Source organism: Carettochelys insculpta, chromosome 20 (genome assembly GCF_033958435.1).
Source record: "Carettochelys insculpta isolate YL-2023 chromosome 20, ASM3395843v1, whole genome shotgun sequence".
Taxonomy (NCBI): domain Eukaryota; kingdom Metazoa; phylum Chordata; order Testudines; family Carettochelyidae; genus Carettochelys; species Carettochelys insculpta.
Window position 1 is genome coordinate 11385425 of NC_134156.1, and position 12671 is coordinate 11398095.

The 12671-nt window shown below is 47.8% G+C and overlaps 1 protein-coding gene across 5 annotated transcripts; it reads left to right on the plus strand.

The window, feature by feature from the left end:
- The first annotated feature begins 4030 nt into the window (after positions 1-4030).
- LOC142023545 (nucleoside diphosphate kinase-like) lies at positions 4031-12239 on the plus strand. Of its 5 annotated transcripts, XR_012648255.1 has the most exons (7): positions 4031-4234; positions 5194-5326; positions 5835-5936; positions 6640-6752; positions 7423-7546; positions 9259-9382; positions 12119-12226. XR_012648255.1 is itself a non-coding variant. In XM_075014617.1 (6 exons), the coding sequence occupies exons 2-5, from the start codon at positions 5198-5200 to the stop codon at positions 7538-7540; spliced, it is 462 nt and encodes a 153-aa protein (XP_074870718.1). In that variant the 5' UTR covers positions 4031-4234; positions 5194-5197; the 3' UTR covers positions 7541-7546; positions 12119-12239. The 5 variants fall into 5 exon arrangements, 4 of the variants coding, with proteins under 4 accessions (XP_074870718.1, XP_074870717.1, XP_074870719.1 ...); XM_075014617.1 differs by lacking the exon at positions 9259-9382 and having other exon boundaries at positions 12119-12239; XM_075014616.1 differs by lacking the exons at positions 9259-9382; positions 12119-12226 and having other exon boundaries at positions 7423-7718.
- Positions 12240-12671: the final 432 nt, after the last annotated feature.

Sequence of the window (12671 nt, forward strand, 5' to 3'; positions counted from 1 at the left end):
GAATGCTGCCGCCCACGTAGACCAGGGCCTTTCAAAAGGACTCCCCTAACTTAGAAAGCCCCTTCTTCCTATTTGGTTTTAGGAAGAAGGAGCTTTCAAAGTCGGGGGGTTCCTTTTGAAAGGTCCTCATCTACACAGGAGGCCACATTCTGAAAGCAGCACTTTCGAAGTGCGCACAGCTGCCATTATGCTAAGGACGTACTTCATATTCATGTCAGTGCCTCATTAGCATCTTCCGAAATCCCTCATTAACATGCCCCTTCTGAAAGGAGGGGGCTAGTGTGGTCCAGCCAGAGGGTACCAGACGAGTACCCAGAAGTCACCTATTTCACAATAGGCCCAAGAAAGAAAATAACAGAACACTACCTGTCATCACCCATAGCCCTCAGCTTAAATCCCTCCACCACATCATTGACAATCTATAACCTACACTGGAATACAACCCCTCACTCTCACAGGAGTTGGGGGACAGGCCAGTCCTCTGCTAAGACAGACACCTAACCTCAAGAAAATACTGACCATCAGCCACACACCATATCATAGGGGAGGGGGCCCTGGGTGGGGGGCCCAGATGGGGGGGGGCACACTGCATACCCTCACAGGCACCCATGTCCACTCCCTGCAGGTGGTGCGTGCACTCAATGCCCTGCTGCTGCAGAGGGTCATCCGAGTTAGGGACCTAGCTGCAGCCGTCGCAGGATTCGCCGCTATGGGATTTCCTAATTGCTTTGGGGCCCTCGATGGGACTCACATCCCCATCTGCGCCCCGGACCACAGTGGTGAGCACTATATAAACAGGAAGGGCTATCACTCCGTGCTCCTGCAGGCCATGGTGGACAGCCATGGCCGCTTCCAGGATGCATATGTGGGCTAGCTTGGCTGTACCCATGAAGCTCGCGTGTTCCGCAATTCGGGACTATGCCGCCAACTGGAGGTGGGGACTTACATCCCCCAGAGGAAGATCCCTCTGGGGGACACCACCGTACCCCTCTGCCTCGTGGCGGATGCAGCCTACCCACTCTAGCCCTGGCTTATGCGGCCCTATACAGGCCACCTCAATGCCAGCCAGAAGCGCTACAACGCACGACTCAACCACGCCCACCAAGTGGTGGAGCAGGCCTTTGGGCGCCTGAAGGGCTGGTGGCATTGCCTCCTGACTTGCCTGGACGTGGGCCTTCCAAACATCCCCCAGGTTGTGGGTGCCTGCTGCACGCTCCAGAACCTGGTGCAAAGCAAGGGGGAGGCCTTTGTGCAGGGCTGGGCACTGGAGGCCAGAACAGGTTACCCCCAGCCGGCAGCTGCCCCTAGCTGCCAGACCCACTGGGATGGGGTCTGGGTCCAGGAGGCCCTGCAGGAGTACTTTGACCAGGGGGCCTAGTGAGCGCCACTCAGGCCATCCCTAGTGGGTCCCCTGCACACCGGCCCAGCACCTGTGCCCGCCCTCACTGAAAGCACACGGGACACAGGTTTTTGAAAAATAAATCTGCTTCATTGTTTAAATAACCAAAAACCTTGCCTCTGTGCATATAAAACTAATAACAAACAGCATCATGGAAAATAACTATATACAGATGGGGACAACTATAATAAACTATATACAGGGACGGCAACTATAAATAACTATATACAGGGCGGGGACAACTATATACGTGGGGGAGATGTGGACAGACCAAACATTGGCCCATCATTCCAGGGCGGGGGTGGAAGGGCGCGACCTCCGCCATGTTCGAGTGGCTGGCCCCCCTCAGCCAGGGTCCCTGGCGAGGCCAGCTGGGGGCCGGGAGGATGGGGAGGTACGGCCGAGGAAGGTCCTCTGTCTGGTTGTCAGACCCAGTGGGCTCCTGCCCTGCGGAGCTGGTGGGTGGGGTGGCAGGCGGGGCAGCAGGTGGGGCGGCAGGCGGGACGTCAGGCAGGGCGGCAGGGAGGGCGGCACGGAGGACAATGGTGGGGCAGCAGCCGGGCCACCAGCTTCTCGAATGTGGCGGCCACCCGGTTAAAGGTGGCCATAAAGTCCCACCAGACGTCCCGGTGCCAGGAAGCCTCCCAGTCCTTGAAGTGGAGTCTCCGCTCCATGATGTCCTCCTGGCGCCGGAGGGCAGCGGCCACCTTGGGGTTGTGCGTGGTGCGCCTCTGGCCCTAGCGGAGGTGGGCCCATCACAGCGCAGGCAGTGACCCCGGGCGGTGGTGGTCCGGGGGGCTGCCTGGGACCACGGATGGTGCGGCTGCAGAAATGGGGGAAGGGAGGCTGTGAGTAGCCAGCCCTGACCTGTGGCCCACCCCCCATCCCCCCAAGTGCATCTGGTCCCCATCCCCCCTCCCCCATTGGTGTGTGCAGTGACCCTACAAGTGGCCCCATCCAGTGGTCTGCTCCTCCCACCTCCCACTGGGGGTGGGGCACAGCACTGTCCATGGGTGGAGGTGCTGATGGGCACTGGTGGCTGTGGCACCGTCCCTGGGCCATGGTCTGCCCAGGCCAGGGCAGGCTGGGGTCTTCTGGGGATGTGGGGGGCCCCTGGTTAAGTGGTGCCCCCGCCCCATGCCGTGGGAGTGCGTGCCCTGTGGGGTCCATACCCGACAGTCCACTGCCATGGTCAGAGGAGGCCCGTCTGACAGATGCCTAGCTGGAACTGCAGGAAGGGATGTCCAGCATGAGCTCCCCCTCCTCATTGGACCACTCCATGGCTGGGGTGGAGGGTCCCAGCTCTGGCCCTGGGGGTGCAGGGCTGGCCTCTGGACCCGACCCTGGCTCCGAGGCCTGCTGGGGCTCGTCAGCTCTGGTGTCAAGGGTGGAGGAGGTGTCCCGGGGGCCCAGAATAGCCCTGAGCTCCCCGTAATAGGGGCATGCGGCGGTGGCAGCCCCAGATTGGCTGGCCGAGTCCCGGGCCCCGTTGTAACCCTGCCGCAACTGCTTGACCATACTCCTGACATGCTCAGGAGTGCAGGCAGGTGACCCCAGGCGGCCAGGCCCTCGGCTAGCTTGGTGAACACCTCCGCATTCCGCCGCTTGCTCCCTATTACGTGGAGCACCTCCTCCTCACCCCAGAGCCCCAACAGGTCACAGAGCTCGGAGTCGGTCCAGGAAGGCCCCACTTCCTAACCTGCCGGCTGGAGGAGCTTTGGATGGCCCGGCCAGGGAGCTCTAGGGGCACTCAGGGGGCTGGCTGGCTGCCACGGTCTCCCTGTGGGCCATGCAGGGGCACCTCATGGCACGGCTGCTGCCTGCGCAGTGTCAGCTTGCTGCTACGGGGTTTCTGGGTCTGTGCAGCTTTAAGAACCGCTGGGCACAGATATCATAGAGCCCTGCAGGGGCTGGACAGCATGTCTCCGCCTAACAGCTGATTGGCGCCATGATGGACCTCGCTATTTCGAAGTAGCGGGAGGTGGAACGTCTACACGTGTCCTACGTCGATGTTAGATGTCGATGTAGGGTGCTATTTCCATCTTCCGGTAGGAAAAGCGATTTCAACGTCTTGCCCTCTCACTTCAATTTCAACTGCGAAGTGGCGTGTGCCGTGCGCTATTTCGAGGTTGGGCTTGCTAGTTCGATGTCACATTCTTGTGTAGACACACCTCCAGTGATACAGACGGGGCTGCAGAGGGAGACGGGCGCTCACACGAGGACAGGAGTGGGTCGGAGGGGCGCGCCAGCAGCATACCTGCACCCCAACCCCGCCCCGTGTGGACGCAACCGTGTGCGAGTGACAGGCGGCCCTCAGGGCTGCAGGGTGACTGGACAGCGTGAGACGGAGGACGGCGTGTGTGTGGGGGGGGAACCTAACAGCCCCGAACAATGGGACTGTCCGTATGCAATCGCGCCCTCGGGTCACTGTAGGGTGTTGCCCGCCCCCGCTGTGCGCCCAGCGCCCTCGCGAGCCCGGCCGAAGCCCTCTCTGAGCCCCCGGGTGGAAGCGCCCCGAGCCTCCTGGCGCTGCCATAGAGACGCGCTGTGCGGCAAGCGCGTCGGCGCGGCCACACATCGGCAGTCGAGAGTCGCTCTGCTACGCTCTGTCGGCCTAGAGCGTCGCCTCAGTCCCCCAGACCCCGCCGCCCGGCCCGTGCCTGCCCCGAGACAGCCTCCCCCATGGTGTGTCCCGGCCCCAGCGGCTGGCTGGCTGCCCGCCCGTGTGCGCTGGGGCACGTGGGGGCAGCCAGGGGGCGTGTTCAGAGCTCGGTGCGCGGGAGGCTGGGGTCAGCGGCGGCGTTACAGCTGGTGGTAGGGCGAGCAGGCGGGCAGGTGAGGGGATGGGCGCTGCTGCTGGGGCGGGGCGGGGCGCGGCGTGCAGCTGTTCAGAGAAGAGGGACTGAGGGGGTGTGGAAGCAAGAGGGGTGCATAAGCCACCCAAGTGCTAGACTCAGGGTTCATACGGGGGAAAGGAATTGTGAGGAGACTTCTGCACAGCTGTCTGCTAGCGGCCGTATGTTCCGGGCTGTCTGCAGCGGGAGCGTTGTTCTTAGGCGCTGAATTGCTTTTTGTAGGTTAGCCCGATCAGCCTGATTGCAATTGCTTTGGAATAACGGGCTTGTTCCTCTGATTCTATGCGATGCTGATAGGGATGGGAATTGTGTGACTGCCATATTGTTAATATATGCTGTTGTGTCACTACCATACTGTTAAGGTTTAAGAAGAGAGGGGTTTTTAATTTGTTAATGATTAATTTTTGTTTTTCCAAAATGTTAAAACGGTTGTAAACCTGGGTGATTGCGGTGCTGTGTGGTGTTTGGCTTGTGCCACTAAAAATGGCACTCTGGTTATTGCACTACGACTTTCCTTTCATTCCCTCAGCACACAGTCTTAGGCTAATTCATTACAACACTGATTGGCTGTACATATAGATCAGTTTAGCAGTTTTTGTCTTAACTGGAGGTATCTGTGAAATTTAGAATACACCTGCTATATAATCTGTATTCGTTGCTTAATATATAATATCTACATTGTTGGTGTGGACTAATGCTCTTCACCTTCTTTTCACTATTTGCAGGGCTGTCATGCTAAATTTTTTTTTGAAGAGCTTTCTGGATCGTCTTTGTATGATTTACTAGATCAACACAGATTGTAGCTTAACAACAGTCAGATTTAGCTAATATCAGCCAAGAGAATAATTCAGAGCACAGTAAGATTGTGGCTGTGCCTTCTAGATTTCTGTTGTGACCACATTTGCCCTCTTGTCCTGAAATATGGAATCCCTTTTGTAGGACAATGGCATCTATTTCTGAGCGCGCTTTCATTGCCATCAAGCCTGATGGAGTCCAGCGGGGACTAGTGGGAGAAATCATCAAGAGATTTGAACAGAAAGGTTTCAAACTGGTGGCCATGAAATTCATGCATGTGAGTTTCCCCTCATTTCTATATTTTTTTCCATTTATGCATAAAATGAAATCTTAGAGCACGCTAGTGTACTTCATGCAGTGGAAAATCTATTGTAATTTTTAAAGTGAAATTGAGCAGAAATATCAAATATCAATCTTTGTGTCTGGATATTTTTTGAGATTTTCCAGCATCCAGCTTTCGACATCCTGAGCAACCTAATTGTATTAGTCTGATGCCCTTAGCCTGACAGGAATATTGGTATAGTTGCTGTTTACACTTAATAGGCATCTGTGAAACATCTATAGTGAAAACAAATTTCTCATAAGATATTGCTGAAACAACTTTGTGACTTAATTTATATTTTAAATTCATATAAACGAAGCAACACGTAGCCAGGCAGTTGCTGGAATCACTCATTTTTAAAGTGCATGCCTATTTAAGGATTAATAGTGCTCTGTGGTTAATCTCTTGTGATTTAAAGACGCTCTTAAATTCTTAGAGTAAACTACTTTTTTTTTTTGTGTAGGCCTCCAATGACCTTCTGAAACAACACTATATTGATCTGAAAGATCGGCCATTCTATACTGGTTTGGTTAAATATATGCACTCTGGGCCTGTTGTAGCTCTGGTGAGCTTTTAAACTTGCTTAAAAAAAACCTAAAAAGTTGATGTGTCTTAACTTCATCTGTGTTACATATTGAAAATGACACCAAGAACTTGAAATTACACACTTTTAAAAACGATTAACTGTGGTTACAGGTGCAACTGTTTCCCTTTAATTTTGGGGCTTACAAGAATTTTTTTTTTACAGGGGTCTTTTTTTATTGCAGTGTGCTGAGGGGCAGTGGATATAAACAGAAAACTGACTGTAAAAAGTGATGTCAAATACACAAAATAAAGCTGGAAAAAAAAGAACAATGAAATATTTAATGTTTCAAGTCGAGAAATCTTGACCATTAGATTTATACTGCATAATTGTAGACAAACCTTTGATTTATATAAGTATGACTTTTAAAAAATGTCATCCCTAAAATATTTGAGATCCTTATGAAATTTTGAGTTTAGGAGAATTTGAACTGGGCTGCCTACCTTTTTGTTACGCTTAAATCTGTTCTGTACCCTCTTTTTTGGCAAGCAGTCAGTGGAAGTTACTACAGTTTGTCAGAGACTGTTTCACTCCAATCTGTTGATGCCTTGCTTACAAATGCTTTGAAAAAGGGGACTTAACACCTGTACCATGATGGGATCAAGACTGGATAACATTGCCAACTCTTACTGTGTTAGTTACAGTTTGGATTCTGTAATTGTAATGGATTTATTTTATTTTTAAGGTGTGGGAAGGTCTTAATGTGGTTAAGACTGTCAGAGTAATGCTGGGGGAAACTAATCCCGCAGATTCCAAACCTGGAACCATCCGTGGGGACTTCTGTGTTCAAGTTGGCAGGTATGTTCTCAAATGGTCTTCAGAAAACTAAACCAGTTTTCAATATGGACTTACTTAATTGATTTATAATGATGTTAGTAATGTGAATATTATACTAACTTTAAACTGATAGAAGAATTGGAGCAGCAGAATGCAAATACTGAAATTTAGACAAGGCCTGAAATACGTTCTACAGAACCACATTTTTTTTTCTTGGTGGTCTCTCATGTGAGTACTAACACAACCATACATATCTTATAAGAATTAATAAGCTCTCTGCATGACTTCTTGCCTCCTGGTCCTGTGTATGAGGATGTCCTAGTAAACAAGAATGCCATTTTATAACATGTATTAATTGGAATGAATGTTAGGAAATAACAGTTGGTAACAAAAGCTTATTAACTGCTGAAAAACTCATATTCTGCAAAGTAATTATATAGAGGAAGACCCCTGTTAACTTCATGCAGACGCAGGGGTCCACTTTTGCTAGACTCTTATGTAGAACTGCTGTATAAATGGAGGTGTGCTTTCCTCTTTCTGCCCCCACTATCAAGACTGATGAGAAAAGCCAATTGTGTTGCATATGTTTATTAGTACTTGTAGTCACGATAACCAGTGAGGTTTTTCATATATATAAAAAAAATCTTGTGCTTTTAATTCAGTAGTTGACTTTTCTTTATCTTCTCTGTAGGAACATCATTCATGGCAGTGATTCTGTAGAAACTGCTGAGACAGAGATCAACCTATGGTTCACGCCTGAGGAGTTGATTGAATACACAAGCTGTGCTCATCAGTGGATCTATGAGTAAAACTTGGTTTGTGATTTCTAACATCCATTGATTATGGACACAAACAGTTTCTATTGCCATTATCCTTTAGTTTTTTCATGGCACATCTGTATAAACTGGTGGAAATCTCTCTAATGTGTTTTGTGACTATTACATGTAACCAGTGTTAACTGCTGTTCTAATTAAAAAGCTATTGAATTATTAATTCTGAAGCTTTCTAACTGTATGAACAAGAGAAGATGATTACAATAGGGAAAAGGATTTTTAATTAATGACTAAACAAAACGTAAACTGCCATGAAATACTTTTCATTCATAGAGGATAATTTGATATATACACATTAGCAAACAGTCTAAAATGGTTTAGTGGCCTTCAAATATATTATCAAATGTGGTTATACCACTAGGACATACATGCTGCTATGTAAACAGATCTCTAATACCCCTGAAATACAGGGAGTAAAAGAATGATACAGAAGTAAGCTTGAGTAAAAAATATTTTTTAAAAAACTGATAAACATCTATGGGAAAAGTTCAATTTTTTTTCCTCCTCAAAAACAGTGCAGCTATACATAGGCAACAGCCTCACTTTGAAAATAAGGGTTTTAATGAAATTGTGACTTTAAACTCAGAATTTTACACCTTAGGATCAATCATCTGCATAGCACTTTAAGAGAGGATTAGGATGGCAGCTTTTTAAAATGTCCTTTTATGAGAAAAGAAGATTAACATGGAAAGGCTGCTCAGTAAGCTTTACATCCTTTCACTTCAGCACAGCACAGCATTTTGTCTGACATTATAAAAAACATCAGCAATATATTTTTGCTACAGACGAACAACTGACAGCTCAGATGTATTTTTTCCTTGATTGTCTGAATGGCAAAGTAAACTGTGCTTGGAAAAGCTTTTTCAAAAGTGACTTTAGCACTTAGCCTAAAACAAGTACCATGTTGAATAGGGCTCTCAAACAATTAAAATACTAAGAGCAATTAACTGCACAAATGAAAAAAGTGCAGTTTATCACAGTGTTGAACAATAATAGAATATTTAAGTATTTTGGATGTTCTCTGCATTTTCAAATACAGATTTCAATTATAACAGAGAAGACAAAGTGTACAGTGCTCACTTTATTAGACATATTTGCTGCCTGTCTTTGGAACTAGCCAAGGAGTGAGCCCGGACAAAGGGTGAACTTAGAGCAGTACTGAGGTTTGTTTGTTTGTTTGGTGCAAATTCTTAACGGTACCCTTTCACTTTCCCCTTAAACAATGGCATGGCATCCACCCTGCATCCTGAACCCAACCTGGAGCCAGCTAGCCTACCCACAAATGGCCACCAGTCCTCTACCTCATCTACCCTGGAAATTGGACCCAACCTGGAGCTAACCAGCCTATCCACAAACAGACTTTGTCAATTACTGCTCAAGTTGAAAGTAACTCTTTGTTGCTCACATTCTCCACCATTAATGTTACCTTATTAGCACTAAAGAGCACCCCATGGTTACAGTCACATTTATTAAGTGCTACTATTGGGTTAAAGGAAAAAGGGGAACTAGCTTTCAAGCACACATTGACACACACCCATACACTTGCACAGGGGAACTCACAAAGGTGGAAAGTTGCATAGAGACAGCAGAGGAAGCCAAGGAATAAGTGAGTCCAGTGTGTCTGCCTGCCATCACATATCTGGGGCAGTGAGCTGATCACACAGCCCCCTTATCAGCTTGTGCTCTCTTGCCAGTGTAGTACTGTGGAACAGTGAGTACCACCCATCCTGGAAAGAGGGGAAGGAGCCCAGGGTCAGGTCCCTAAGCTACCTCCTGCCTCTCCAGCCAGCTGTGACTAACTCCTACAGAGTGGTGATGGTAAGAACCCCCTTATAGCTTTGCACCCATCTTTTCCTATGTTTCAAACCTCTTGTCCTAACCCATTGTCCCAGAACTTTGTAGAGTAAACTCTCAAAATACACAGCTTCAAGTTGTGCGTAACTCGCATGCGTAACTCATCTTAACGCGAGTTACGCACAACTTGAAGCTGCTCTTCAGCTTTCAGCCTGCCTAGCTGCCTGCATCTGCTAAGAGCCCCTTCTCCCTGCTTTCCCACAGTTGCTTAATTTTTATCCATTTGTCATAAGATGTTGGTTTAAAAGCAAAACACAACTCAATAATTATTTGAACACCTAGCATTGTAAATCATCATTAGAAATAACATTTCCTCTTGTGTTTTTGCCAATAACTTGTTGACGTTACTCATTCCTAGAACTAAATCAGCACAAAAACATTTGCCGTTGATTGAGCACTAGAAATTTAGTAGAATTTCATGTCCAATACCCAAGCATGATGAAAGATTAACTCCAATTTTTAAAATGATGCTGGCAATTTAAATCTATTCAGAAAATATTTTTTTATAAAACATTTTTTTCTTTAAAAAGTGGACCAATGTATTTCAGCATAGTCTCTATGCAGAACACTCCTTTGACTGTAATAGACCACAGTATTAAGATTTGCCTGTTTAAAAATGTGATAGTAGTAAAGTGAGTGTTGCAAAAAAACCCCTGAATTTAGAGAAAGAGAGATGACAAAAAGCCTTATCTGTAAAACTGTTCTTCCAGTCTCCATGGCTGTGGTGTGACCTAGGGTGAATCTTCACTTAACTGACAATCGACTTCACTGTGGCCAATCTCTGAGTTCAATTTTGCCATGTTAAGGTGCTGCAAAATCGATCTCTCTGGGCTTGGTCATAGACCCTGGTACTCCATGCTATTGCGTGGAGTAAGAGATGTCAGCACGAGCCTGAAGAGCCGTGATCTACACAAGGTAAGAAAGTTGATTCTGATATGTCGATTCTAGCTACGCTAATGGCATAGCTAGAATTGCATACGGGAAATTGACTTTCTACCCTTGTGTAGATCTAGCCAGAGCAAAGGGTAGAGGGAGCGTCTACTGTAACCTAACCATAAGAGGGAGAGATAAATACTTATTTTCACTGGGAAGAACTTGAAGAAAGTGGAGCTTTACCCTAATATGCTAAATCATTATCCTAAATGACCAATAGGAAGAAGTGGCTGAACTAAACATGCTGCACAAACTACAACTGAGATTGTGAATTTTCCCCAATGATTTTTCAAATATACAACTCTATCCAAATTACAATGTGTTAAATAATGAATGTATTAGATGGACCATTGTGATCTACATTGTGCTTCACCTCCTTCAGTTTGCATTACTGTTCCTTTAGGTCCTGAAGGCACACACACTTCTTAGGGGTTGACAGCTCTCCCAAATATATGGACTAGAAACCATTTGTGGCAACCATGTCTGGTCCGGGAGAGCTGATAACCCTAACGCTGTTAAAAAATGTGAAAAGCATCACTTACGTTGTTTCTTTCCTTTCTAATCTCTTTATGGTCACGTGCATAGTCTTCTGTAAGCATAGAGGATGTAAGACTATATAAGACAGTTTCTCTAAAAATGGGTTACTATAAACACTTTATACTTTCCACTTAGGTAGATGCACTTTCGTCTTCAACAGTACTCTACTCTGAGACAAGCATTCACATTCTAATACTCAATCTCATATATACAGTAACACCTACGAAGCCTGGTATAGATTGCACCTTCCTGGTCCAGCAGATTTGGGACCTGATGGGTCACAAACAAGAGAATTTGCTGGAGCAGGGGAGGTCCAGGGCTTTTGTTGCCAGGTGGCCCCACACTCCCAGGAGCTACCATGGCTCCAGCCTCATCTTCCCTGGGATAGCCATAGAGCTCCGGCCCAGCACTCTGCAGAACTGCCACAAGGCTCCACCTCTGGCCCTGCACTGCCATGAGGCTGCCAAAGGGCACCAACCTGCCCCATGAAGCAGGCAGGGGACTCTGACTCTGGCCACGTGGGGCAGGCAGCAGATGGGCTCCAGTCCCACTCTGCTGTGGGGCTGCCACAGGGCTCCAACCTACTCTGTGCTCCCATGGGGCAGGCAGGAGACTCCAATTCTGGCCACGTAGGGCAGCCAGGGGACTCTCGCTCCAGCCCCATGCTGCTGTGGGCCTGGCAGAGGTTCTGACTCTAGCCCTGTGCTGCCATAAAGCAGGCAGAGGCTCTGGCTGCCACTCCAGTTCTGGCATCATGGATGCTGGCTCCAGCCAGGCTGCCAGACATTGGCTCGGTCCTAACCCCAGCGCTCCCTGGTCCTGGAATATCCGTGGTCCTGCCACATCACAAATGTTGCCAGATGTGAGAGTCCCAGATTTGAGAAGTGCAACCTGTACCAGAAATATCCCTTAGAAAACTCAATGGAGGTTAAAAAATATGCACTACATATGTTATACAGGAGAAATGTGTCCCTGGTAAGTATTTCAAACACACAAAGCAATGAGGAAATTAAAAGTTCCTCAGGGCTCTCTCTCTTATGCCCCATCAGCAGTGTAGGCAGGAGACTCAGAGGAGGCCCCTGGAGGCGTTGTAGGCCAGTAGGATCTGGAAGCTAGGGCAATCAGTTATATCCAGTATTAGGGCTCATAGGCCAGTGTACTCCTTATTGATTTTAGTTAATAGTGGTAAGGAAACTGTCAGTCACATGCACACCTGTCATTTCCTCCCAGGCACTTCTCCACACAGGACGTCGCTTCAAGAAAACCAGAACTGAAGAAAGAAGATGTAGGTACCATCCAGTTCAAAGTGCCATGTCACTCCTGACATCCCTCTTCCTCTCTCTGCTGTGACCAGACTTACCTGGGCTGTTCCATCAACCTACAGGACTGTGGTAGGGAGTGGGGAGGAGGGAAGGGAAAACACATTTACCTGTACATAGTTATTTATATAGTGACAACCGGAATCTTAATGATTATTGCATTATTCTTGTTTGTAGTTAAATAAATCCTTTATTGTTTGTTCACCTTTGATTCGTGTAGTGGTTAATACATGGTGACTATTCACGGCAAGGGTGTCTGAACCTGTATTTCAGGGTAGGATGCATTTTCTGACCCTCTGTCAACAGACCAGTTTGGTGACCACGGAAGGATGCCTGGCATTAACCACTTCACTGTATTTATTTTTCTGGCTCTGTCACTGACTTGTAGCCCAGAAGGCTGTGGGGGAAGCTTCATCTGTGAGTGCCAGAGCAAAGTCCATTGGTGAGAGCAGAGTGCCCACGGC

Coding starts and splice junctions, on each gene's coding strand:
- LOC142023545 (XM_075014617.1), top strand. CDS start 5,198: ATGGCATCTATTTCTGAGCGCGCTTTCATTGCCATCAAGCCTGATGGA. Junction 5,327..5,834: donor TGGCCATGAAATTCATGCAT/GTGAGTTTCCCC, acceptor TTTTTTGTGTAG/GCCTCCAATGACCTTCTGAA. Junction 6,753..7,422: donor TTCTGTGTTCAAGTTGGCAG/GTATGTTCTCAA, acceptor TCTTCTCTGTAG/GAACATCATTCATGGCAGTG.